General features: G+C 38.6%; 1 protein-coding gene across 2 annotated transcripts in view; it reads right to left on the bottom strand.

The window, feature by feature from the left end:
• The window catches only part of dpf2 (double PHD fingers 2), a 39,377-nt gene that overhangs the window by 6,949 nt on the left and 6,459 nt on the right, over positions 1-25,969 (bottom strand). The window contains exons 2-7 of one of the 2 annotated variants that reach the window (XM_062047755.1): positions 22,702-22,862; positions 11,065-11,172; positions 10,549-10,727; positions 10,383-10,475; positions 10,233-10,311; positions 10,016-10,057 (exon numbers count right to left, since the gene is read on the bottom strand). In XM_062047755.1, the coding sequence (XP_061903739.1) occupies positions 10,016-10,057; positions 10,233-10,311; positions 10,383-10,475; positions 10,549-10,727; positions 11,065-11,172; positions 22,702-22,862 (662 nt within the window). The remainder of the gene's footprint in view (positions 1-10,015; positions 10,058-10,232; positions 10,312-10,382; positions 10,476-10,548; positions 10,728-11,064; positions 11,173-22,701; positions 22,863-25,969) is intronic. The other variant, XM_062047756.1, reaches the window with a different exon arrangement.

Here is a 25,969-nt window from a genome sequence, read left to right as displayed (position 1 = left end):
AATACAAGCGTGCACGTGGCAACATAAAGCTATGAGGTTAGAGGTCATTGACTAGACTGACCATACGTCCTCTTTTCCCCGGACATGTCCGCTATAGCGGGGCTGTCCGGGCTGGGTTTCTTAAATGCCTCAAATGTCCGTCATTTTGAATTAGGGTTGCGTGTATTTTCAATGTACGTCCAGGGTTAAGAAGGGGATAAAAACAAAACAAATTGTGAAGGTGTGCGCAAGCAGCAGCATTCGTGAGGGAGGGGCAGAGACAGAGAGCGAGGGAGTGGATTGATTGATTGATTGATTGAAACCTTTATTAGTAGATTGCACAGTACAGTACATCCATCCATCCATTTTCTACCGCTTGTCCCTTTTGGGGTCGATGGTAACACCCGAATAAGTTTTTCAACTTGTTTAAGTCGGGGTCCACGTTAATCAATTCATGGTACAAATATATACATAAAAAAACAACATTAAAAAAAACTAAAACTTTTTGAAATGAGGGATAGAGCTGAAGTTGATGTAGACTCCAGAGATTTAAACGTTAAATATAAAATGTATGTATGCCCTGGAACACCATTATCATCATTTCATGACCCAAGAAAACACTTATTACACTTTTATACTGAAATAAATACACCTACAACTTCCATCCATCCATTTTCTACTGCTTATTCCCTTCGGGGTCGCGGGGGGCGCTGGAGCCTATCTCAGCTACAATCGGGCGGAAGGCAGGGTACACCCTGGACAAGTCACCACCTCATCGCAGGGCCAACACAGATAGACAGACAACATTCACACTCACTTTCACACACTAGGGCCAATTTAGTGTTGCCAATCAACCTATCCCCAGGTGCATGTCTTTGGAGGTGGGAGGAAGCCGGAGTACCCGGAGGGAACCCACGCAGTCACGGGGAGAACATGCAAACTCCACACAGAAAGAGGCCGGGATTGAACTCACAACTACTCAGGATATTCATATTGTGAGACAGACTCACTAACTCCTCTCCCACCGTGCTGCCCTCACCTACAACTTTTTAAATAAAAACATAGAAAAAACTACCAGCAGCGGTAAAGTTTAGATCCATGAAGGAAAGAAGAAAGTGAATGAATGTTTACAACTGAATACATTTACATATGCATACAAATTTGTTTTCTTTTTTTAAATTATTTTTTAAAATGAATTAAGTAACGCTTATGACAACCTTTTTCCAAAACACAATATAGAATGTAAGATATAACAGGATAACGCATACGTTTATCATTTGTTTTCAAAACGCTTGCAAAAAAAGTGGGCCCCCAAAAATGTACTGTAGGACCCCATTTTTATGACTTGATGGGGTCTCTGGGACCCCATTTTGAAAATTCCTAGCGCCAACACTGCTGTTAACAGAGGAGAAAAAAATGCTTTATTTAAATAAATATATTATTTATAAAGCAAGTTCGAGTATCATTGGCAAATTTTCACCTAGTCCCGGCCTTGGCATGCTGCCTGCCTTGGCACGCATATATGTGTCCTCTTTTTGGGATTTCAGAATATAGTCAGCCTGTCATTGACAGGTGAGAGAGTGGGAGTCTTGCGACGATGAGAACACTTCTAAGCGGGTGTTGTCTTCCCTACAATCGCCTGAGAGGCTTTGAGTCACACGTACAACAAAGCAGCAGAAGCTCAGGTAAAAATAAGGATGAACATGAGCTCTAAGGGCATAATCACACTAACCATTTGTACCGTGTTGGACTTTGGTGCGATTCCCCGTCCTTCTCCTGGCCCCTGCTGGCCTGAGTGTACATTCGTACTTCAGCTTGTTTGTCCCATCGTTTCCATATGCTCGACTTCTCTCACAAGTGGACTACTTGCCATTTTTCTTTTGGAGTCGTGCTGAATATTTATTCAGCACAAAGTTGCTGCTGTCTTGTCGCAGACCGACCAAGAAATGTGATGAGTTCTCCACCCCCCATTTGTAAGTTTTAAAATATAACAAATAATTCATAATTACTAAACCATTCCATGTGTGATGTCCCCAGGAAGTTTTTTCATGCATATTTGTACGTGCTATTGTAATGAAATCAAGCTAGCGTCGGTAGCATTAACAAATATGCTAACATTTTTACAAGTGTCTGTGGTAGTATTATTAACTTACAATGGCATTCTTTTTGTAATGTTTCAGTTTCCTAAATTCACCAAAGGGTCATTGTGGAGCTATTGAGTCTGTTTCGCTGATTGAAGAACTAGCTTCCTCAGCTAGTGGGTCCATGACTTTGGTATTGTTTGATCAGTCGTGTTACTATCTTGTAACAGGCACCGTTTGGAATCAATTAAGGTATGTAAGTAATCTACAAAATCTTTCATACCGGTATATATCTGCAGCTTAAAGTCTGGTGCAGCTAATATATTTATTTCTTCAAAAATGTGGTCGATGCAGCTTAAATACCGATGCGCTCTCTAGCCCAGAAAATACTGTAAGTGCTTTCGACCCATGTCCAACTGCAAGTGTGTTACAACAGAAAGAAAAAAAGCTAAGAAGAAGAAATGAGCAAGTATATTAATAAGTGAAGAGGGAGAAAAATATCCACACAGGACAACCACACTGTCAGCCATAGATATGAATGAGTACGTCTTTGAGCTGCAAGTTTACGGTAACTGGAGACAAAATGTCTTGAGAATTCCGTGGTTTTAGAAGGCACGGAAACTAAAACAAGGATTCCTGCTCGGTAAGTAGGGGCATTTTTTCCCATGGCAGGCTACTACAATTCTCATGTAAATAGTCTTTTATATACACACACATCTATGCTGTGCACACTACATCCAAAAGACGCAAATGACGCAATACTTCAGAAATCAGTAGCCAACGGAAGAGCCTTTTTATACATATAATAAATAATTAATCATAATGCATTTATAATATATAGTATACAACAAGGGTCTTAAACTCAATTTACTTGGGGGCCCGCAGGGTGGTCGGAGCTTGCCGTGGTGGTAATCCCAGAACCTGCTGGTGGACACCAACGGTGTGGGATACTGTCAAGCTGAAAAAGGAGTCCTATCGGGTCCTTTAAGCTCATGAGACTCCGGAGGCAATGGACAGGTACCGACAGGCGGTGTGCGGCTTTGGTGATTGCAGAGGGCAAAAACTTGTACATGGGAGGAGTTTGGAGAAGGCATGGAGAACGACTTTTGGACGGTTTTGAAGCGATTCTGGACCACCACCCGCCGCCTCAGGAAGGGGAAGCCAAACATTGTCAACACAATGTATAGTGGGGACAATGTGCTGCTGACGTCGACTGGGGATGTTGTGGATCTGTGGAAGGAATACTTCGAAGACCTCCTCAATCCCACCTACACGTCTTCCAATGAGGAAACAGTACCTGGGGACTCAACGATAGGCTCTCCTATTTCTAGGGCTGAGGTTGACTAGGTAGTTAAGAAGCTTCTCGGTGGCAGGGTTCCGGGGGTGGATGAGATCCACCCGGAGTTTCTTAAGGCATGTGGGGCTGTCTTGGTTGACAAGACTCTGCAACACTGCGTGGACATTGGGGCGGTTCCTCTGGATTGGCAGACTGGGTGGTGGTTCCTCCGTTTAAAAAGGGGGACCGAAGGGTTCGTTTTAACTATCGTGGGATCACACTCCTCAGCCTTCCTGATACGGTCTATTCAGGTGTGCTGGAGAGGAGGCTACACCGGATAGTCGAACCTCGGATTTAGGAGGAGCAGTGTGGTTTTCGTCCTGGTCGTGGTACTGTTGACCAACTCCATACTCTCGGCAGGATCCTTGAGGGTGCATGGGAGTTTGCCCAACTAGTCTAAATGTGTTTTGTGGACTTGGAGAAGGCATTTGACTGTGTCCCTCGGGAAGTCTTGTCAAGAGTGCTCAGAGAGTATGGTGTATCGGACCGCCTGATTGTGGCAATCCGCTCAATGTATGATCAGTGTTAGAGCTTGGTCAGCATTGTTGGCAGTAAGTCGAACCAGTTTTCAGTGAGGGTTGGACTCCATCAGGGCTGCCTTTTGTCCCCAATTCTGTTTTCAACTTTTATGGACAGAGTTTCTAGGCGCAGTCAGGGCGTTGGGGGGGGATCCGGTTGGTTGGCTGCAGGATTAGGTCTCTGCTTTTTGCGGATAATGTGGTCCTGCTGGCTTCATCTGACCAGGATCTTCTGCTCTCACTGGATCGGTTCGCAGCGAAGTGTGTAGCGACTGGGATGAAAATCAGCACTTCCAAGTCCGAGTCCATGATACTCACCTGGAAAAGGGAGGAGTGCCATCTCCAGGTTGGGGAGTAAATCCTGCCCCCAAGTGGAGGAGTTCAAGTACCTTGGGGTCTTGTTCACGAGTGAGGGAAGAGTGGATTGTGAGATCGACAGGCAGATTGGTGCAGCTTCTACAGTGGTGCAAGGCCCTGTATCGGTTGGTCGTGGTAAATAAGGAGCTAAGCCAGAATGCAAAGCTCTCCATTTACAGGTCAATTTATATCTCAATCCTCACCTGTGGTCATGAGCTCTGGGTTACGACCGAAAGGACAATATCACGGGTACAAACGGCCAAAATGAGTTTTGTCCATGGGGCTCTCCCTTGGAGATAGGGTGAGAAGCTCTGTCATTCGGGAGGAGCTCAGAGTAAAGCCGCTGCTCCTCCATATCGAGAAGAGCCAGATGAGGTGGTTCCGGCTTCTGGTCAGAATGCCCCCCCGAACGCCTCCCTGGGGAGGGGTTAAGGGCACGTCCGACCGGTAGGAGACCACGGGGAAGACAGTGAACATGGTGGAGAGACTAGGGTCTCCCAGCTGTCCTCGGGATCCCCCGGGAAGAGCTCGACGAAGTACCTGGGGAGAGGGAAGTCTGGGCTTCTCTACTTAAGCTGCTGCCCCCGCGACCCGACTTCGGATAAGCGGAAGAAGATGGATGGATACTTGGGGGCCGCTGAAGACAGAGTCTGGGTGAGGCTGGGTCACATGTATTCCACAAGAAAATATTTGTTAAAAAAATTCCTATCTTCTCAAATGAGTTTGAGTTGAGTTGAGTTTGAGTTTATTTCGAACATGCAAGCATACAACATGATACATCACAATTTCCAGTTTCTCTTTTCAACATGTTCAAAAAGGAGTAGGAAGAAGCAGAGCTTATTTAATCCTACCCCTTTTCTTTTACATAAGTTTCTAAAACTTTTGTTCACTTCCTGTTCTCAATTTATCCACAATATACTCCATAAGTAATCACAATAAAAATAAATAAATAAATAAATAATAATTGGTGAAGTAAGTTACATTTCATATGATGAGATAAGTAAGATTATTTTGAGAGTGAAAGAATGGATGAATTAAATAAATTCAGTATTCTTCTTCTTTGTACTTTGTAAACACTTTAAGTTTGAAGAGTTTCTTGATGTGGATCATATTAGTACATTGTTTGATTGCTTTGCTTAATCCATTCCATAATTTAATTCCACATACTGATATACTGAAGGTCTTAAGTGTTGTACGTGCATACAAATGTTTTAAATTACATTTCTCTCTAAGATTATATTTCTCCTCTTTTTTTGAGAAGAATTGTTGTATTTTCTTGGGTAGCAGATTGTAGTTTGCTATATAGTGTATTCTTCTTCTTACAAGCATTTTTTAATCCTTTTGTCATCCATGGTTGATTATTCTTTCTCTGCTTATTACTGAGTTGTATCCATGGACAATGTTTGTCATAAAGTATTATGAACTTGTTTAAGAAATGTTCATATGCTTCATCAACCTCTTTTTCATTGTACACATTGTCCCAATCTTGCTTTTGTAGCTCAATTTTGAAGGCAATCATCCTCTTCTCTGTGCACAGTCTTCGAAATGTCCTTTTGTCTTCCATGTTCTTCTTGTAGTTTCCATCATATATTGTAAAAACTGGCAGATGATCACTAACGTCGGTTATAAGTAGACCACTTGTAGTGTTATTATCAAAATCATTGGTAAAAATATTATAAATAAGCGTGGCACAGTGTGCTGTGATTCTGCTTGGCTTTGTGATTTTAGGATATAAACTGATGCTGTACATTGTATCAATGAAGTCATCAATAGACTTTTGCTTGTTAGGGTTCAATAAGTCAATATTAAAGTCACCACATAAGAAAATTATTCTTTGACCATTGTCCATGTAAGTTGCCTTGATCCATTCTCCAAATGTTTCTATACTTGACTTAGGTGATCTATATATACAACTGATGAATATGTTTTTGCTTTTTTCCTGACATATTTCAATGGTTATACATTCTAAGATATTATCTATAGCAAATGACATGTTTTTTACCACTTTGTAGTTCAGGTTCTTCATCACGTACACAGCTACTCCTCCTCCATTTTTGTTGGTTCTGTTGATGTAGTTAAGTTCATATCCTTCCAGATCAAAATCTATTCCTTTTTTATCATCAATCCATGTTTCTGTGACAGCAATCACTTTGAAGGGTTCGTTGATGTGTTCCAAAAAGTTCTTAATGTTGTTGTAGTTTGCATACAAGCTTCTGCTATTAAAATGAATAATTGACAATTTGTTATCACATTTAATGTTGCTATTATATTGATCATCTGTATAATAAAAACAATTATTACTGATATGGGAGAAACAATTTGTATCTGGGTCTATATCATTTTCCAAATCCTGGATTTTGTGATCTTTGTTGCAGAAATTTTTTAGTTCAACAATCTTTGATGTTGTTTCAATAATCTCTGTAAGTGTAGGTGGATGCAATCCTGAAGGTAGGTCCTCTTGTTTAGTCGTCCCTTGGAACATAGTAGTGTCTATGCTGAATTTGGGTGCTTGTTTTCTGTCAGAGTCCATTATCATCGTTGTTGTGGTAGCTGTGTAAACTTTAAAAAATTGTCCAGGTCCTTGATGTCATGGACAACAATTACTCTTGCTTCTGGACCTCCATTCAGCTTGATGTAGATTTTACAGTTGGCGCTCCAAGTTCCCTGGATTTTTTCCTGCTTTCTCAAGTCGCGTGCTTTCTTGGCGATTCCAGCATTACGTTTTGTGAGATGCTCATTCATGTACATATTTGTTCCCTTCAGCTTCTTTCCCTGTCTCAGCAATGCCATTTTAGATTTTCTGTTTACGAGTTTCACGAGCACAACTGGAGTGGCGTTGTTGTTTCTTCCATTCAGTGGGATGCATGTTTCGATGGTATTAATGTCAATTTCAATTTCTTTTGATTGCAGAAAGTTGACCACTTGCTGTTCTGCTGAGACCATATCCATTTCATCTGGTTCACCTTCATTATTCACAGCTTTCGCATAGGATCTTGGTTTAATTCGGTGCCCTGTCACGATGATATTAGGGCTGCAACTAACGATTAATTTGATAATAGATTAATCTGTTGACTAATACTTCGATTAATCGATTAATAATCGGATAAAAGAGACAAACTACATTTCTGTCCTTTCCAGTATTTTATTGAAAAAACCCAGCATACTTGCACCATACTTATTTTGATTATAGTTTCTCAGCTGTTTGTTCATGTTGCAGTTTATAAATAAAGGTTTGTTTTAAAAAAAATAAAAAAAATTTAAAAAAAAGTTTAAAAAAAAAAAAAAAAAGCCTCTGCGCATGCGCATAGCATAGATCCAACGAATCGATGACTAAATTAATCGGCAACTATTTTTATAATCGATTTTAATCGATTAGTTGTTGCAGCCCTAGATGATATCATTCATTCGTTTATCCTGATCCATTTCATCTATGATATTCCTCAGCATGTCGTTGTCTTCTTGAAGGGTCTTCATTTGTTTGCTCATTTCAGTGGCTTCATTATTTCTGGAGTTGTTCTCAGTTTGCAGACTTTCTATATTTTGCTGCAGACTTTTCACATCTTTTTTCATTTCTTCTTTTATTTCTTTCATATCATCTTTCCATCCATCCATCATTTCTTTCCATTCTTGTATCATTTCTTCTTTAAAATCCTGGAATAGTTTTTGTAGTATCCCTTCTTGATTCCCATCATGTCCCGTGTCCAGCTTCAAATCAGTCTTTCCTTTAGCTTTTCGCATCGCGGCAGTTGCTGACGTCAGCGCCTCTTATGTCTTAACGGCAGTTACTTCTTTAGCGACTTGCGGCACTTTTAACTTGTTTTTTCAACAATTTCGTACCTTGCGCCGTTCAGAGATCAATTTGAGGTGTCAGCCTGTCAACTTATATCACTCTGCGACGTCGGAATCACTTTAAAACAGCTGTAAACTCGCCGTAGCTTTTGGTTGCTAGGCAACCGCTTTGAACTGCAGGAGGCGCCGTTGGCTTGAGGCTAACGGCTCTTCCAACTCGCCTTATTTCAGCGTATCAGTGCCTCTCAACTGACCAAAATCAGATCGAAGATGCCAGGTGACTCCTGTGGCTGTGATCGCAAATCAGTGGTCAAAATCTTCAGACTTAACAAAAACTCCGGTAGCAGAAGCGGAGCCTTTTTCTTTGCGTCCTTTCTCATTGACAGGAAGTGACGCGGACAATGTCTATTTTTTTTAACACAAAATAAAATGAAAAATAACAAATAAAATAATAATAACAAAAAAACAGGTAAATAAATGTTTGAGGCTGTGGAAAATATTTGAAGTTTACTTTGTTTCACTGTTGTGTTTAGCAGGCGCACAGCGAACATCTTGATGCACAAAAAACATAATTTTCACATTTCTGCTTCTTTTTCCTGACTGTAATAGCAGCACGGCAGTCAGCGCATAATTGCCTGGTAGCAGTCTCCTTTGTTTTTGTGCTTGATGTTCATGTCTTTCATGATGACGTGAAGAAATGGCATTTGTAGATAGTAGAAAGTACTGGGATAGCGAGCACAAAAAGGCGACTGCTCCTGCCGTGTTATCTGCCGTGTTGTTGTAAACGTAGTGATAGAAACAAAAACAATTATTTACATCATATAGATATATATGTACTGCAGTGTTCATCGTGTGAGGCAATGTAAATACCATGCAAATAGCGCGATGCGGGTTATCGAGGACTGCGATTGCCGACGGACAGGTGTCTCTATGTGACTGTAGACAATAGGCTACATTGAGTTCCTTACTTCTTTTTTTTTTTTTTTATCCAGACGCATACGCATCACTTTGATTTTTTATTTTGTCAGGGAGTGACATACAGTATATACAGTAGATTTAATGTCCCGCTGGGAAGAAACTTGAAAACATTTTTTTAAGTGTTGTGAACGCAGTGCACTGGGACAAATGTCTGCGTGAGTCCAATAGAAACAAGGAAGCCAGCCAGGCACGGAAGAAAACTCTCCATAACAACGCTGTGGTCACTTTCACTCATTGAGAAATGTTTCTCTGCTTGCATCAAGCCCGGTCGATGTCCCGCCTTGATTGGTGGCTTTGTTCTGCTATGCACACAACATTGTAATATGCCATTTATATACGGCCGCTTTACCATCCAGGCCACGCCGTCCCGATAAAAAATAATATTGCACAATATAATAATTATAAATGGATAGACAAATTGATTTATAATTGAGTTGTAGCCCTGAATCGTAAACAAATTGTGAGGTGTCCAAAGATTCCCACCTGTAGTGGCTACACGTATTTGTATTGCAAATGTTGGCATTTGGTTTAAAAATGTTATTTGGAGCTACATACATACAGAAATGTTAATTCCTTGCGAGAGTATTTAATGAAACGATATGTTTGATTATGTTGCATACCTACAATTTCTATGACTTCGGGGAATAATTCCAGTTTCATTTGGAGTCTTTCTGATTATTTTGCAAATAGGTCGATAAACATGAAAGAGCTTTTTGTTCAATCGTCATCAAAATGCATAAAGTGGGGAGCCATACAAAAAAAGTACTCAGAACAATCCCAAGATTCACGCTTATCTACAGTAGCTTGCAACCACATATACGTGTTTGAGGAAAGTTGACAAGGGTTGTCTTCTTCTCAATTAGATTTGTTTAAAAAGCCACAAACTAATAAGTGAAGTACTCAAGATGAAAAAATTCAAGCACAGTTTAAAGGAGGACACAAAACATGCAGACAGATGTAAGAAGGAGAAAATGTACCTTTTTCAGAAGGTTTTGAAATATGCTTTTGTTTGATAGTGTCTGAAAGAGAGGACAAAAGAGACGACAGCAGAGACACTCAGGAGAATGTGGTCATAGTGTCACCAAAGTAGAAAATGAGACTTCTAAATAGCTTCAATAGCTGACAGGCTTCAGGAGAGCAGAGAAAAAAAGACGGGACGACAAGAAGCCTCTGCAAACAATTAGCGACACTCACTGTCACAAGCGTACGGCTTGTCTCTGTCCTCCATGGCTGCCGCGTCTACCTTCTTCTTGCTGCTGCTGCCCACTCGACCCTGAACACACACCTCTTTAATACTTATTTTAAAAATGTTTTAAATGTGTTCTTGTGCCAGTATTTACTCACCTTCCCCTTGCCTTTGCCTCTTCTCTTCGGCGTGTCTTCCTCATAGTCTTCGTCGTCTAGGTCATCCAGGTAGTCGTCAGGCTCCAGGATTTTCTGTGGCGTAGACAGGCACGCCTTCTAACTATTCACCGATGCTGCGGTGATATTCTATAGACAGAATAAGAACCTTTCTGATGCGTGTGGCGGGGTTTAGGCCAGGGGTATAGTCGGTGAGGTTCAGGTCTTCCTCGGATGCTCGGGGATCTGCGGGTGCCCGTTTCTCCTGGGATTCGCTCTTCAGCAGGGCCTCCAGGCTGCTGCCATCTGACGACAAGAGTGTCTCCTTCTTCAGGCCAAAATCAAGCTCTGTGCATCACGACAAGAGCATGACCCGGTGATATAATGTTGAATATTGAAGATACTTGAATAAACAGCATTTTAAAAGTGTATATATATATATACATATATATATATATATATATAATTTTTTTTTTTTTTTTTTTTTTTAATTGCTGCTTGTATTTATTTATCAGATGCCTTTCACTGATTATGCACAAGCACTGTTTTTAAAATTATGTGATAATACCTTTTATACTGTATTTTGTTTATTTTATGTACTGTATGTGATTGTATGTCTACTTGGACGTTGAAGTCTGCAATAAAGTTTGATTGATTGAAACAGTAGACCACACTTGGCAGTTACCTGACTTCACAGGGGGGAAGATGAGCCGGGGGTCTTCTGGAGGATGACATTGCCGCTTCTTCCTCCACCTCCTGGAAGGATATGTGTAGAGCTGGCCAGGAGCCATGCCTAAGGAACAACATTTTTATGAAATGCCATCTTGAATGTTTCTCTACATTTGCTAAGGCAGAAATATTTTGATCAATTTAGTGAACAGACATAACATTAGAAACTACTCTTGCCATCCTTAAAAATTAGTCCACATGCTAAACAGCGTGTGCAAACTATGAAAGTTTGTGTACTATTAGTGGTCGTGTGGTGATCTACTAAGACTGTTTGTACAATTGCTAACAGTTGCCTTATTTAAATTAGGTATTTGCATCAGCTACCTCCTGTCACTATGGAGACACTCATTTACTGTACATTCATGTTATATTGCTCCTGCATTTTGCTATGTTTTAAAACATGCAGCAGACATGCACCACTTTTATGGGTATTTTAGAAGCAGTCCTGCGGTGCATCTACAATGGAACCCACTTTTTAGCACGTCTAAGATGCGCCCTGGCACTAAATGTGAGCGTGCACTCCAGACGCAAGAAATGGATAATGCAATAATTTTTTATAAATGCAGCAATATACAGAGACATCCTGGATGAAAACCCACGCTTCCCATTCAATCTGATGGAACATGAGGTGTTGTAAAGAAGAATGGGTGAAACTGCCAAAAAAACAGATGTGCCAAGCTTGTGGCATTGTATTAAAAAACACCTGAGGCTGTAATTGCTGCCAAAGGTGCAACAACAAAGTATTGAGCAAAGGGTCTGAATACTTATGTACATGTGATTTGAGTTTTTTTTACATTCTACATTTCAGTTTTTTTCTGTCAACATGGGGTGCTGAGTGTACAATATTGAAAAATAAAATAAACTTTTTTGATTTTATAAAATGGCATCAAATAAAGGATTTGTATGTTCTTTATAGCCAACATTATGCACTATTCTGACTGATCTTTTCTTGAACACAATTAGTGAATGTAATGTACTTGTGGAGTTATTTACCCATGTTTCTACTAGGGATGTCCCGATCCAGGTTTTTGCATTTCCGATCCGATACGAGCATGTATTAAAGTTTAAAGTTATTTAGCCTACTTAGTTGTCAGATTCATGTTGAAAAGGGTTTTAGTACTCTTGATAACAACTAGCCAGCTGAATTAGGTGAGTTTGAATAATACACAATGGTTGGTAACAAGAAACTGACCTGTTTATTCAAGGATAAACACAAAATAGACAAAATTATACATGACAAACAGAAATGGCATCATTGAACTAGGGCTGGGCGATATGGCCTTTTTTTAATATCGCAATATTTTAAGGCCATATCGCGATACACGATATATATTTGGATATTTTGCATTAGCCTTGAATTAACACTTGATGCATATAATCACAGCAGTATGATGATTCTATGTGTCTACATTAAAACATTCTTCTTCATACTGCATTAATATATGCCACTTTTAAACTTTCATGCAGAGAAGGAAATCACAACTAAAAAAATCACTATTTTTTTCATACGGTGTTGATCTGGAAATGTTTGCCTCGGCATTTTGATGGTGTGGGCGTGTGGCACCGAATGGAGATGTTGACGTGCGGAGTTTCAAACACTCTTCATTCTCTAGCAGGGGACTTTTCAAATGATGCTACATTTTAGCATTAATGGTACTTTTTATAGCAAGGCTTTTGCTCCACACTTGACAAATTACGGTTGTCTGTTCGACATATTCCCACTTGAAGCCAAACCACCGCCAGACGATGGACCCCCTGCTGTTTTTTGGGGGAATGAATTAATTCTTCCTTCATTGATTGATTAATTGATTGTATGAAACTTTTATTAGTAGGTTGCACAGTGAAGTACATATTCCGTACAATTAAACACTAAATGGTAACGCCCGAATAAGTTTTTCAACTTGTTTCAAGTGTATGTCTTGGTCCACTCAAATTGATTCATGTTACAGATATATACTATTATCATAATACAGTCATCACACAAGATAATCATCAGAGTATATACATTGAATTATTTACATTATTTACAATCTGGGGTGTGGGATATGGAGTGGGGGTGGGGGGTGGGGGGTTAGGTTTGGTTGGTAACAACACTTCCGTCATCGACAATTGCATCATCAGAGAAATGGACATTGGAACAATGAAGGACTGACTTGGTAGGATATGTACAGCAAGTAGTGGACACAGAGAGAGGGATCAGAAAGTATAAGAAAAAGTGTCTACATTTGATTTTTTGCATTTGATTATTTACAATCCGAAGAGGTATGATGAGGACGGGAGGGTGTTAGTTTAGGGTTGAAGTTGCCTGGAGGTGTTCTTTTAGTGCGGTTTTGAAGGAGGATAGAGATGCCCTTCTTCCATATTGACTGGTTTGTTTCTGCCTTATTAGAAAAGCGGAGAAACACAATATGCAGACTGAGAAGACACGTAAAGAGATCAGGACTCAACAGCCGTGTTGCCTTAAGAAAAACAGTCATCAGTGAAATTAATGGGGGAAAGCCATCGATGTGCCCAGAGCATAAATATCAAACATGTGAAAGAATGGAAAGAGGTCATGTGGTCTAATAAGTTGACACTGACAGACGGACTGACATTCAGCAGGAAGATCAGCTGACAATCTGAAATTCCTTCAAGAGCAGCTTTTTCTAACATTTGATTTATTTTCTTCCATATTGGCTCAAAGAGTGAAAAGACTAATGTTACATAATTGGGGTGTGAAGATGTTACACAATTCTAATATAATCCCACTATATAAACCCTCTAGATCACTTATATCTTCTGAGACCAATCTGTTAGCGGTTCCCAGAGTAAACTCAAATCAAGGGAGCGCATCATTCAGTCACTATGCAACAAATAGCTGGAATAAACTTCCTGAAGATGTCAGACTCTCCCCAACTCTGACTACTTTTAAAACTAGACTGAAGACTTTTATGTTCACCTTAGCGTTCAGCTAAATCTTTTAATCTTTTAACTTTTAACGTTCGCACTGTTTTTATTTTTATTGTCTGCATTTTAATTTTGCTTTTATTTTTCTTTCATTTCACTTTTTTGTCTGTGAAGCACTTTGAGTCTGCCTTGTGTATGAAAAGCGCTATACAAATAAAGTTGCCTTGCCTAATAAAATCAATTCAAAATCTTAACTTGAAAGGCATTTTTACTCTTGAGTCCTTTGACCCCCCCTCAAAGGGTGGTTCATTTTGTTTCAAATGTGAACAGAAGTGTGCCTTGTTCGGGCAGCAGATCTGCTTGGACGCGGTTCAGTTGTGGCGTAAAAGCAATTCTCCTTTGACTGGCTCCCAATAGTAAATGCAGCAATTAGGTAAGACCCTACTGTAAAAGTTATGTCGTTTATAGAGGAAGATAATGTGCTTGTAACATCCTCTTAAAATGCTCTTGTCTCTTTATTGGAGTTCAGTGGTACCTTAGTTTTCCCACAAATCTTGCATCTGTTTTGTTTTTTTCTTTGGTTACCACTCTGCCAAACAACAGTGCTGTACACTTAGCTTTTTCACTAATAGCACCAACGCTATTAATTTAAAAAAAAAAATGTAGCACAGAAAAAATTTAGGAGCAATATGAAATGTCTTAATCATCACAATGACATTATTAACACTCAAACAACGTATAAATGTACACTCCTACATATAAACACAATGCCATCATAAGGCCTACTGCAACCCTTAGTAGAGCTAGGTGCATGGCGGAGTACAACATATTCACTTGCTCTGAGCGAAGTGTAAAATTAAATTATGCACAAGACATACACTTGAATTAAAATAATTGTATTTGTTTAACAGACTATAATGGCAATGGAACATAAACATTTATTTGACGCTCAAATCTTAAAATTAAAGGGGAACTGCATTTTTTGGGGGAATTTTACCTATCGTTCACAATCATTATTAAAGACATGACGGATGTTATTTTTTTTGCATTCTAAATAATAAATAAATGCGATCAAAAGTTTGCTTACAATGGAGTCTATGGGAGTTGCGCAATTCCGCCTATAAAGTCCTTAAAAAATTTTCCAAACACCTCCATTGAGGTTTTATATATGTATATATGTAATGTAGTAACGGGCAAATTTTTAACAACAATTAATATTTACATATTTTGATCAATTTAAGCATTAATTTAAAAAACGCATTACGTTTGCTTTTTTTTTCTTCATCATTGATTACTGCTTGCTGCAGACTTCATGAGAGCCAACAAAACATCACTTACTGTGCATCGTCTGCTGTAAATAGTGGGATCTGAGCCGAGGATGTCGTTGTGGCTTGTGCAGCCCTTTGAAACATTTGTGATTAAGGGTCGTATAAGTAAACTTCGATTGATTGATTGATTGATTGAATAGGCCGATAAAAATTTTTGCTTGACGATATATTGACCTACGGATTACTGCCGATAAACGATATTATTGCCATTATTTTTATTAAGATTAAAGAACCAATGATTGTCACACACACACTAGATGTGGCGAAATTTGTCCTCTGCATTTGTCCCATCCCCTTGGGGAGCAGTGGGCAGCAGCAGCGCCGCGCCCGGGAATCATTTTGGTGATTTAACCCCCAACTCCAACCCTTTGTTGCGGAGTGCCAAGCAGGGAGGTTATGGGTCCCATTTTTATAGTCTTTGGTATGACTCGGCTGGGATTTGAACTCCAACCTACCAATCTCAGGGCGGACACTCTAACCACTAGGAGACCAAATTAACCATTGATGTAATGATAATGCACAATAACAACGCATGTAGATCGTCTCAAATGCAATAAACTTGTATTTCTCGTATATTTTAATGTAATTGAAATGAAAACGTTTAAATCTCCAAGTTAAATAAAACAAACAAATAACAAAATATACTTTGTCGGTTAGCAACATTTTGCACTTTAATAAAAATTAAAAAACAAAACCAATAAAATATCTTAAGTAGGGGATTGGGGGGGCTCAAATATACGCAAATAAAATAGCTAAGTAAAGTATTGACAAACAATGTTGCATTTCAATATAGAGCATGTAGGCAGAGGTAGAGTTGTACATTACTTAAGTGACAATCATGTTAGGACCTTCTTAAACAAAAGTGCAAAGTAACAATAAAAACATTACAGTTTAAACAGATGTATTACCAGGTCAAATGCAAAACAAAATTAAGTTTGGAAGATTCCGAGTAAGCAACACCAACATGACATGACTACTACTTCTTCACCAAACACGAAGTGAGTTTGGACTGTCGAGTGGTTGTATTTCAAGTGGGCGTTGTTATAGTCACGCACATTCGGCAAACTGGCTTCTCTTTGTTGATATGCTCATCTTATTCCAAAGGTTTAAACTGAAATATTGCCACATTGGTGCTGTGGCATTTGGTTTTCAGATCATTTTGTCCATGTTAGCTGCTACATGCTAACTATATGCACTTTGTGATGCTAGCCGGCCAGAGGCCCCACGTCACTGCACAAAGAGTCAAAGACACTTAATGAGGACAAGATAGTTCACCCCCTTGTCTTCATTCCACTATGATACGAACGCGTGTAGTCGCTAAAAGCGCCAAAAAGCGGGAATGCTCTTGAAGTATGCACATGTTGATTTATCGACGCTGGAAAAGTTACCATCTTCAATTTTAATTTATCGTTGGTTAATATTCTTATCGAATATTGGCCCAGGCCTAATTAGGATCCCGACTGCTGGGATGTTCATATATTCCCATTTAGTGAAGAATGACTCAATCCTCACGACGAAAAGGGGTGGGGAGCAGGGGGAACCAAGCGTCATGTGCCGTCCTCGCCAGTTTCGGGTGCTAAATGGCTGTCAAAGTGTACCAACTTGTCGGAATACCTACTTAGACATCTTCTGTCCAGGTGAGATGCATGAATTATGATATAGAATAAACTAACAGGGAGCAAGAAAGCGAGAAAGCAGCAGACCACTTGATGATGTAAACATAGGGACACACGGAAGTGATCACGGCGCCGCTATAAATAGTTTGTCTGCGTTAGCGCTTATAAGAACAATATCACTAATACTTGGTTAATATTCAAAACCTCTAATTGTAAATGGAATATTGTTGGCGGTTTTTGAATGGCTATTTATTGGATTTTACGGGTGAAATAGAGGAGCTCCCATTGTCTCCGACTTATTTACTTTTATTTACAAGTTAGAATACTTTTTTTTTTTTTATTCATCCGTCATGTCTTTCATTATGATGATTGTGAACGATAGGCCAAATTTCCAAAAAATGTGTAATGTGTATATCATGTAGGTCTATTTATTTAGACCAGTGATTCTCAAACTGTGGTATGTGTACCCCTAGTGGTATGCGGGCTCTATCTAGCAGTACACCAAAGAATCACTTGATTAAAGTACAGTGTTTTAGTTTCTTATTTTCAAACACAGTGTTACTGTTCAAACTGTGTGTGTATATGTTACAATTGTAATTGTTAAATAAAACGTATGGATTGTTTTTAATGAATACTTAGGCCTACTATGCTACAGTATTTAAATGTTGGTCATTATGGTGGTACATGGAGTGCCAAGTGTTTTCTTAGGTGGTACTTGGTGAAAAAACTTTGAAAACCAATGGTTTAGACCAGGGGTCACCAACGCGGTGCCCGCGGGCACCAGGTCGCCCGTAAGGACCAGATGAGTCGCCCGCAGGCCTGTTCTAAAAAAAAAAAAAAAATTTTTTTTTTTTTTTTAAATTAAATCTACATAGAAAAAACACAAGATACACTTTCAATCAGTGCATCAACCCAAACAACCTCCCCCATGCACACTCATCCACACCCACTCACACAAAAGGGGTTATTTCTTTCTGCTACCAATATTCTGGTTCCCACAACATAGACAACATCTGCAAGGGACACAGTCCCTGAAGCACACATGATTGTATAGGCTGCTGGTCCACTAACATTTTCATTAATTACTATTTTTTATTTAATTATTTTTATATTTTTTTACTTTCTTTTTTATCCAAGAAAATGTTTTTTATTTATTTATCTTATTTTATTTTATTTTTAAAAAAAAGGGCCTTATCTTCAACAGACCAGGTTGTCAATGAAATTAGATTTGTTTAAAGGGTTTTTTAAACCAGGCCCAGTCCAGATAATGTCCAAGTCGGACTCAGCAACACACACCTTCATTCATGTACACAGAAAAAAATTAGGGAACACAACAGATTGCATATAATTTATAAACAAAATTACATTTTCAAAATAAGCATTTATGTACAGTCCAGATTATGTCCAGGTCACTCAAATTAGGGAACACAACAACAGATATCATATCATCTATAAACATAATTATACTTTCAAAATAAGCCTTTGAGGACTTCTCATCTTTTTTTAAATGTTTTTTGGCATCATTATCGTTTTCAACCATGTAACTTTCTAAAGTTAGAAAATACTGAATAAATGTTTTAAAGAAAGTAATACTAAGTGAATATCTGTTTTTGGCCTTAAAAATAAACATTTTACCGAGTACTATAATTAAATTGACTAAATCATGATTGTCAATGAACTCTCCTAAAATAACAGAAACCACATCAAGCTTCATAAACAAACCAATCCTTAAACACATTTTTTCAACTTCCACCCAAAACAAAGACACAATATGACAATACCAAAACAAATGCAGGGTGGATTCAGGCTCCTGACAACGAAATGGGCAATCATCTGACTCTGTCATATTCCATAATTTTAACATTTTCCCTGTGGGTAAGAAGTTATAAATAATTTTAATTTGAAAATAACGATTTTGCACGTCGATAGTGGTTTTATAGATTAGTTTGAATATGGCATCCCATGGCAACGGGCAGTCAAAAAAGTCCTCCCATTTTCCATTTGTGTTGTATGGGGCAGCCTTCAAAGATTTCTTTATTAAATAAAAATTATAAATTTTTCTATTTATTTTAGTTCCTTTTTGCCAACTAGAATTTCTTATTAGAGGTTTACAAACTAATAATTTAGTAGTTCCATAATGTATTATTTGTTACCATCTTTTCCCAATTACTCCAGTTAGTTGATAAAATGAAAAGCTTGAGCAAGCATCACCATACATAGCTCTAAATTCATCATACTTCATAATTTTACCATTCTCATTGATAATATCATTGACAAAAATGATTCCTCTTTGAAACATATTTTTCCAAAAGAAAGGCTTTCCATCTATTACAATATTAGAGTTCATCCATATTAACTGCTGCAAAATATCGTCTCTTTTTTCTGGCACATAAAATTGAAAACACCACCATGAGTGGATTGTTTCCTTGCCATGTTTCCCAGCAGACTCTCTGGGAGGGGATCACTTGTAAAAAAAGGATACAATTTCTTTTGATACAGTACATGTTTTTTGTCCAACAGGACACTTGTGTACCACTCAGTGTTTAAATCCATCTTTGGAACAATTGATGCTTTTAAAGACAGACACATAGCTTCAAGGTTGAGAAGTTTCAGGCCCCCATATTCATACTCTTTGTACAAAACCTTTCTTTTAATCTTTTCTGGTTTGCCGTTCCAGACAAAATCGAAGACCCTCCGCTCATAAATCTTAAAAAAGTTTTGTGATGGAGCTGGTAATGACAAAAACTAATAAATAAATTGAGGAATAATTAACGAGTTGACAATAGATATTTTACCATACAAGGTTAGGGATTTCACTTTCCATAATTGCATAATTTTGTCCAGTTTTCTTAGTCGATTATCATAATTTAGGCACTTTGCATTCCATTCGAAAGGACGTTCCCTTTAGATTTCCGATCCTTAATATTTTACATTTATCATAATTAAGCTTAAGGCCAGATTGCTGTGAAAATATGTCCAAAAGATTAAGAAGGTTCCGCAAACAATGAGGAAAAATCTTATCTTTGTGAATCAGCCTTTTCTGACATGAACTTCATCAAGAACAAACACAGAACACGCCTCACTGATGCACATCTGCAAGACTCACTCAGAGTTGCAGTGTGAAGTTACACACCAGAGTACAACACACTAGTTAACAGCATGCAATGCCAGGCTTCCCACTAACTGACAAAGAAACAGAACACAGATTTGGTGTCCAGTTCAAAGTGTGACATGATTTAAAAATATGAGAGTTTACTTTTGTATTTTACATGAGTTATTATTTGTACAAACATGGTGCAAAGTAATTCATGATTTGTTAAAAAATGTTAGTGGCTAGCTAGTTAAAATGGGATATTGTGATTTCACAAGACTGTCTTAGAAGTGATCATTTGAAAATGTTCAATTTGAAAAATGTGCACTTAGAGAAAATATAAAAATAAAGTGTTGCATATTGATATTTATCTGTTTCTATATATATTTATTGTGAGAAATCATTAAGATGATCAGTGTTTCCACAAAGATAAATATCATAAATTATTAATAATAACAGAGTTAAAGGTAAATTGAGCAAATTGGCTACTTCTGGCAATTTATTTAAGTGTGTATCAAACTGGTAGCCCTTCGCATTAATCAGTACCCAAGAAGTAGCCCTTGGTTTCAAAAAGGTTGGTGACCCCTGGTTTAGACCATTATGACCAAACAAAAAAAATCACTGATTTATAGTTACCGGTAGTCACAAAAAGTACACTTTAATGCCAATGTACGGTGCATAAAAATATGTGCGCATGATTATGGTTACCGTATTTTTCGGACTATAAGTCCCAGTTTTTTTCATAGTTTGGCCGGGGGTGCGACTTATACTCAGGAGTGACTTATGTGTGAAATTATTAACACATTACCGTAAAATATCAAATAATATTATTTAGCTCATTCATGTAAGAGACTAAACGTATAAGATTTCATGGGATTTAGCGATTAGGAGTGACAGATTGTTTGGTAAACGTATAGCATGTTCTATATGTTAGTTATTTGAATGACTCTTACGTTAACATACCAGGCACGTTCTCAGTTGGTTATTTATGCGTCATATAACGTACACTTACTCAGCCTGTTGTTCACTATTTTACTATACTGTACTATACTATACTATTCACTACTTTATTTATTTTAAATTGCCTTTCAAATGTCTATTCTTGGTGTTGGGTTTTATCAAATAAATTTCCCCAAAAAATGCGACTTATACTCCAGTGCGACTTATACTGTATATGTTTTTTTCCTTCTTTATTATGCATTTTCGGCCGGTGCGACTTATACTCCGGAGCGACTTATACTCCGGAGCGACTTATAGTCCGAAAAATAGGGTGTATAAAATGTTTTTATTTTATATTGTGTATGACTACACTTGAGTGTGCATAATAATTTGCGTCTTGGCCACTGTCCCATGTAAATATAGCAACCAGTGTTATAAAACTAACGTATATATGTCCTACATAGCGGTCTTTGTCTGTTAGCTTGAAAAATTACAAATCTGCTCTTTTGGGTTGTCAAGTTGTGCAATTACGAGCTGAACAGAACAACAGCTGAACATCGATTAAAGTGAACTGTACAGGTAAACTCGGCTCAGCTCGCAACATCTTGTTCTACTAAAAAAGTAGTTTGTTTTTAAGTATTTTCCGACATGTGGTATAGTAGGCGGTTTTGCTCCTGCTCTACAGTCTTTAATAGTAACAGTAATACAGTACCTTATGAGTAATTTCGAAATATTAGCTTTGGCCTACTTACTGTTGCGTAGATTTCCCAGTGGTTAGTCTGCAGATGGTGTTCAACTAAGTTGTAATTTTACCGAAGAAAATCAAGTCACGGGGTGTACAAGTTGTTTTGTTGTCTACGGCTGCAAAGGTGAAGTGCGTGGTGAACACCTTGTCTTCCAAAGACAGCAGTTCTGATTGCATTCCCACATACAACTCTGATTGGATATTTTGTCCCACCCGCTTGAAGATAAATATGATTGGATTTTGTCTCTGTCAACAGTTTTGTCTAGTTTGAATTAACTAAATTTTCAATTAATTTCGTCATTGTTTTAGTCAACGTGCTTTGGTTTTCATTCTTATCGTCCTAATTTCGTCAAGGGAAAATAGGTAATTGACGATAACAAAGACGAAAATGTTTAGTCAACAAAATTAACACTTTTAATGACCAGATCCTCCAACTAAGAAGTAGTTTTCTACGTGTTTGAAGACTGTGTGTATGAGCTATGAGCAGCGAAGCTAAAGCTCCCCCGCCTTTGTGCATAGAGGAGGGACACACAAAGCTCTGCAGCGCACACAGAGATCAGTTAAACTTCCACGTCAATCACTTGTCTATTTGGTTTAAGTTTATTTCGAACATGCCATACAGATATGTGGCCTATTTTTGTCGCAAATGCGGTTAAATTGCTCGTACTGTACAGCCCTGTTAGGATACTAAGAAATGCAGGGGTTTTTTTCCGTAATGGAGGTGATTATTGTTAGCTTAAGGGAGCGGCTACACACTGGGTATAGAGATAAATAATTAGCTGCTAGCCACTTGTTAGCCCAGGGACTAAAAATAAAACTGTTTCAGCTGGAGGGGATTGGCATTGGTGATAGGCATAGGCGATCACAAACTTTTTCACAAAAATCGGACAATACTTATACAGTAGGTGGCCGATTGATCAAGCACGCCTAGTTCACTCAGATTTTTTGTGTCAATACACAAACTACAGGCAAATAAACTGAGTCTTACCAGGCCCCCTGTGCCTCTTCTCCATCCAAATGTAGCAGTTGCTCTGAGCCACGCCCGTCTGCGAGTCGAGGAAAGGCATGCGCACACTCCTCTCGGCGCAGAGACGAGTGTTGTAGTTATGACATTGCTCCATGGCATCTCTGTAGTACTGCTCTCCCAACCTGGTGTCAGAAAAAAAAAGGATTGATAACAAATCAACAAGCTATCATAACCTAGGGCTAGGCCGATAAAATGTTTGCAATATTTATTGCGATAGACATGTAATCGAAATAAATATAAAATGCGTACAATAAAACTATCAATTATAAAAGAAACTGGAAGGAATGAAGCATGGTTGGTTGCATGAACAAAGGCACTCACGGTCTGGTAACTTAGCAAAATAGGAAATGATCAGTGAGCAATGGGAAGTACAAGCTAAATAGCCAATCACCTAACAGTATCATTTATCGTTTTGTTTGCGCCATCTTGCTGTCTCACTGTTAGTCTCTGCATGGAGTGAAAAGAGAAAGTAAAAAATGAGTGCTGCAGAGAGCGACAGTATAGCAGTTTTGGGGATTTTTTCCCAAACGAAACGCAGTCCTTCGCCGCGCTCATCTTTTCCTTTCATCCTTCGTCCATTCCCTATGTATGGAAACAACAGGTACTGTGGAAACTAAAGTGCAAGACTGTATAAACAAATATAACAAATGTAGAGCTGAAACAATTCCTCGAGTAACTCGAGTAATTCCATTACAAAATATATCCAAGGAAATTTTCTGCCTCGAGGTGTCGTAAATTTTTTTTTTTTTTTACAGCTTTTTGTCTCGTTGAGTAGTCAAAGCTCACGTTTCGCACGGACTGTTTCGCACAACACAGCTCCTTTAAATACGCTTGAGTTTAGTCAACTTTTTCGCCGACATAACTCGCAATGGCAGATGCCGCAGAAAGCAGTGGACAAGAGCCATAGCAAAACGAGGGAATTAAGAAGCGACAAAAGTTGTCTAAAGTGTGGGAACACTTCACACTAAAATCGAAGGAAAAAGCAGTTGTATGCAAACATTGCAAAGTGGAGCTCGTATACCACAATAGCACAAGTTCAATGCTGCAGCACCTGTCGAGAAAGCATCCGATTGAGGGACGTCCAGAGGCGAGGTAAGTCATCTATTATCAAATGTAAACGCAAAAGTTGTGTTAGTAAAATAAATGTTATTCATTATGATAACCAGGATGTGTTTTTTCACTCCCGCGAAGTCATCAAATGACGCCAAAAAAGGCTGAAAACTAACAACGCTACCCGAGCTGTCGTGTTCAATTAGCCTTTCATTAAAGACGCGAAAGTAGTCGTGCAAAGTTATTCGGGTTATTCAATTCATGCAACCACATGCTACTTGGATAGCTTGCACTTGCACCCACTATAGCAGTGATCCTCAACAGGCGGACCGCGGTCCATGTCCGGACCCAGCGACGTGTCCGTCCGGACCCAGCACGAATTATAGTAAAAAAAAAATGTTTTTTTAAAAACTTTTTTTTTATAATTATAATTATTATAAAAAATATAATAATTGTATTTATCTTTGAGTTATCGCTAGCGCAAGTCAACGTTCTTTGCTGTTTTTAGTCAAATATCTCAGCGTTTCGTTTACACTTGTCCGTGTCTCACTCACTCTCTCTCTCTCTTTCTAGAGAGACGGAGTGAGAGCGAGAGAACGCCACTCTGATTGGCTGCAGAATCAGCCAATCAGATATGGGTTGTCATCTCTATCACAACGACGCGCTGATAGGCTGTTACCACCTGGGTCATACAGCGCTCATGCCACATGCATGGAACCTTTCGCTGCAGGCACACAGTTGTCTCATATCGCTACTTCGCTAACTGTTCACTCGTCAGTCACTGAATGTGAATCAAATCACAATGGCATGCTCCATGTTGGCTTAGGCTGGTCAAAGAAAGGTGGACAGGGAAAACCGACGTTTCAAGGAAGAATGGACAGAGCAATATGTTTTCATCCTACCTACTGGCCATCACACCTTTTGTGCCAAAGTTCAAAGTCTTGGCTTCAACCCCAAGAGCCCAATTCTCCCATTGAGCAGCTGTGTTTTACACAATGGGGATGTACTGTACCATAGTTATATTTGCACATGAATGAGATCTGTTGAGGTAATTTGTTTACCAGGGATAGGAGGGTTGTGTTTAAAAGTATTTATTTTTTGTTAAAACTGAAAGTTGTATTTAAGTTCTTATTTAGTTTTGTTTCAAAGAAAATCTTTCATGTATTTTATTGGATATTTATTTTATTTTTGTTAATTTTAAGAAAATGTTAAACTACTACCTACCTCCTGCTACTATATAAGCTTGACCGATAATAAACGGACCCAGCCTGTTTCAAAATAACATTTGTGGACCTTCAAGATTTGTACTTGAGGACCCCTGCACTATAGTCTCTATAGTTTAGGCACTGATCTACATTTCTGCCAGCGGGTGCTCTGACGGGCGGTAAATCTGACGCTACTTTTCTGAGCATGCAGTTTTTGCTTGGTGGGGACTCCCCACTGGTTGCACATTTCAAATGCCGTGTTAAAGGCACTACCTAATCCACTTTTTATGTTTGATACAATGCAAACTGTTCTTATTGTTTTATTTCTGATACTAAGAATATAGTTTTATTTTAACATTCTCAGGGAATGTTAATTTTGAACTAATTTTAAATGTGTTTTCATTTCAAACATGTTATGATGGCAAAATGAACATTGATTACTATTTTGCATGCAAAGAATGCAATGAACTGTATTGCATTCTTAGAATTAAAAACTGTTGTCGTCATTATTAAGCAGAAGTGAAGACTCGAGTCACATGACTTGGACTTGAGTCAGACTCGAGTCATGAATTTGATGACTTTAGACTCGACTTGACAAAATGTAAAAAGACTTGCAACTCGACTTAGACTTTAACATCAATGACTTGTGATTTGACTTACACTTGAGCCCTTTGACTTGACATGACTTGCTACTTTCCTCAAAACCCCAAGATTAAAAAGTTATTCAGGAGCGCTCCGTATCTTTAATTTTGTACGTGTCTGGCAGCGTGTTGTTCCTGTCAGTACAACAGCCATTTACATCGACTTTATTTTTGTCCCACAGCATTCATCCAATCAAATTGCAGGACAACCAACGAAGAAGAAATGTCAAACAACGCGCCAGTGAGGAAAAATGATGCCTAAAATAGTATTGTTCGGGTATAAAAACTACGACTTGGTCAACTAAAAACGAATTCCAGTATGCAAAGCATGCG

This window comes from Entelurus aequoreus, linkage group LG05 (assembly GCF_033978785.1).
Source record: "Entelurus aequoreus isolate RoL-2023_Sb linkage group LG05, RoL_Eaeq_v1.1, whole genome shotgun sequence".
Taxonomy (NCBI): domain Eukaryota; kingdom Metazoa; phylum Chordata; class Actinopteri; order Syngnathiformes; family Syngnathidae; genus Entelurus; species Entelurus aequoreus.
This window is presented reverse-complemented; position numbering and strand designations above follow the sequence as displayed.